This window comes from Physcomitrium patens, chromosome 7, assembly GCF_059467195.1.
Source record: "Physcomitrium patens ecotype Gransden chromosome 7, ASM5946719v1, whole genome shotgun sequence".
NCBI classification, from domain to species: Eukaryota; Viridiplantae; Streptophyta; class Bryopsida; order Funariales; family Funariaceae; genus Physcomitrium; species Physcomitrium patens.
The window spans coordinates 11,978,900-11,979,969 of record NC_143416.1 but is presented as its reverse complement, the minus strand read 5'-3'; the positions used below and the strand labels follow the sequence as shown (position 1 = coordinate 11,979,969).

The 1,070-nt window shown below is 44.4% G+C and overlaps 1 protein-coding gene across 1 annotated transcript; it reads left to right on the top strand.

Annotated features, from left to right (window-relative positions):
- The first annotated feature begins 257 nt into the window (after nt 1-257).
- Nucleotides 258-865, top strand: LOC149988565 (plastid division protein PDV2-like). Its single transcript, XM_090252250.1, has 2 exons — nt 258-435; nt 537-865. The coding sequence occupies exons 1-2, from the start codon at nt 258-260 to the stop codon at nt 863-865; spliced, it is 507 nt and encodes a 168-aa protein (XP_090108376.1).
- The last annotated feature ends 205 nt before the right edge of the window (nt 866-1,070 follow it).

The following is a 1,070-nucleotide window of genomic DNA, read 5'->3' as shown; positions in this document are numbered from 1 at the left end:
GACCCCCGATCTACTGCACCCCCAAAGGTCGATCCTCAACAACAACTGTGTTGAGTCTAAGGAATAGTCTAAGGAAGAGTTCCTTAGACTAAAGCAACTGATTTTATTTCTTAGTCAACGCAAAGACACCAGAGAGTCGAAAAGGATGCCATGCAGAACTCGAAGAAAGTCGTCACTAACTCCTTCACAAGTTGAAGAACCATCAAGGGCGAGAATGGAAAGTTGTACATGAAGCCTTAGCATTTGCAGGTGAGCCAATGGAAGAAAAAGACGATCTTCTTCCACCGTACTCCAAGCCAGTTTTGCATGCAGCCATTGAAGTGGATGACCAATCACCCAAACATCTCTCTCAACTTATTTCGCTGCGTCAAGGTCGAGCTGACAAAATGCTAACGCTCTCTATGGAAAACGAAGTAGACAAGAAAGACGATAGATGTAAGGGCGTACCACTGGAAAGAAATGGCAAACAGCACTATCAAGAACCAGTCTCCATTCGAATCATAAAGTAGTTGAAGTAAGAGGTATTGATTTCGCAGGGGGATTCATGAGGGGTCTGTGTGGGAGGGTTGGACATGCACTTGCCGATGCTGCAAAGGCCGTCTTAATGGTGGCGAGTGTGGTTGCATTCCTATCATTTACTGAGCATAACCACAGACTAGTGGAGCAGAAACCACTTCTGGTGCCTTCAGCAGTAAAGTCTGTCTTATTGCCCCAAAGTCGTCCAAGGCCACTATCATCTCCAAAATGCTCTCGTGGCAAGAAACTCGCAGTCTTAGAAGATGGAAATGCCGAGTGTGCGGTGATGGAGCGATTTGAGCTACCATTTCCTAGGGAAGTCAGGGATCCCAATGTTTTGTATGATTGAAGATGAATGGAAACTTTTTGAGAACAATTTTGAAATCAGGTTGTGGAACCGGGCAGCTTTGAAAATTGAGCAACTAAACGCTAGCTGGTGGCGTAAAATAAGAATTGCTTCAATACCGAAACTGTATCATGTGCCAGAACCCAGGAATTGCTTGCGTTCAAAGCATTTTGCTCCAAAAAGGAAATTCAAGAATGTTCATAGTTAA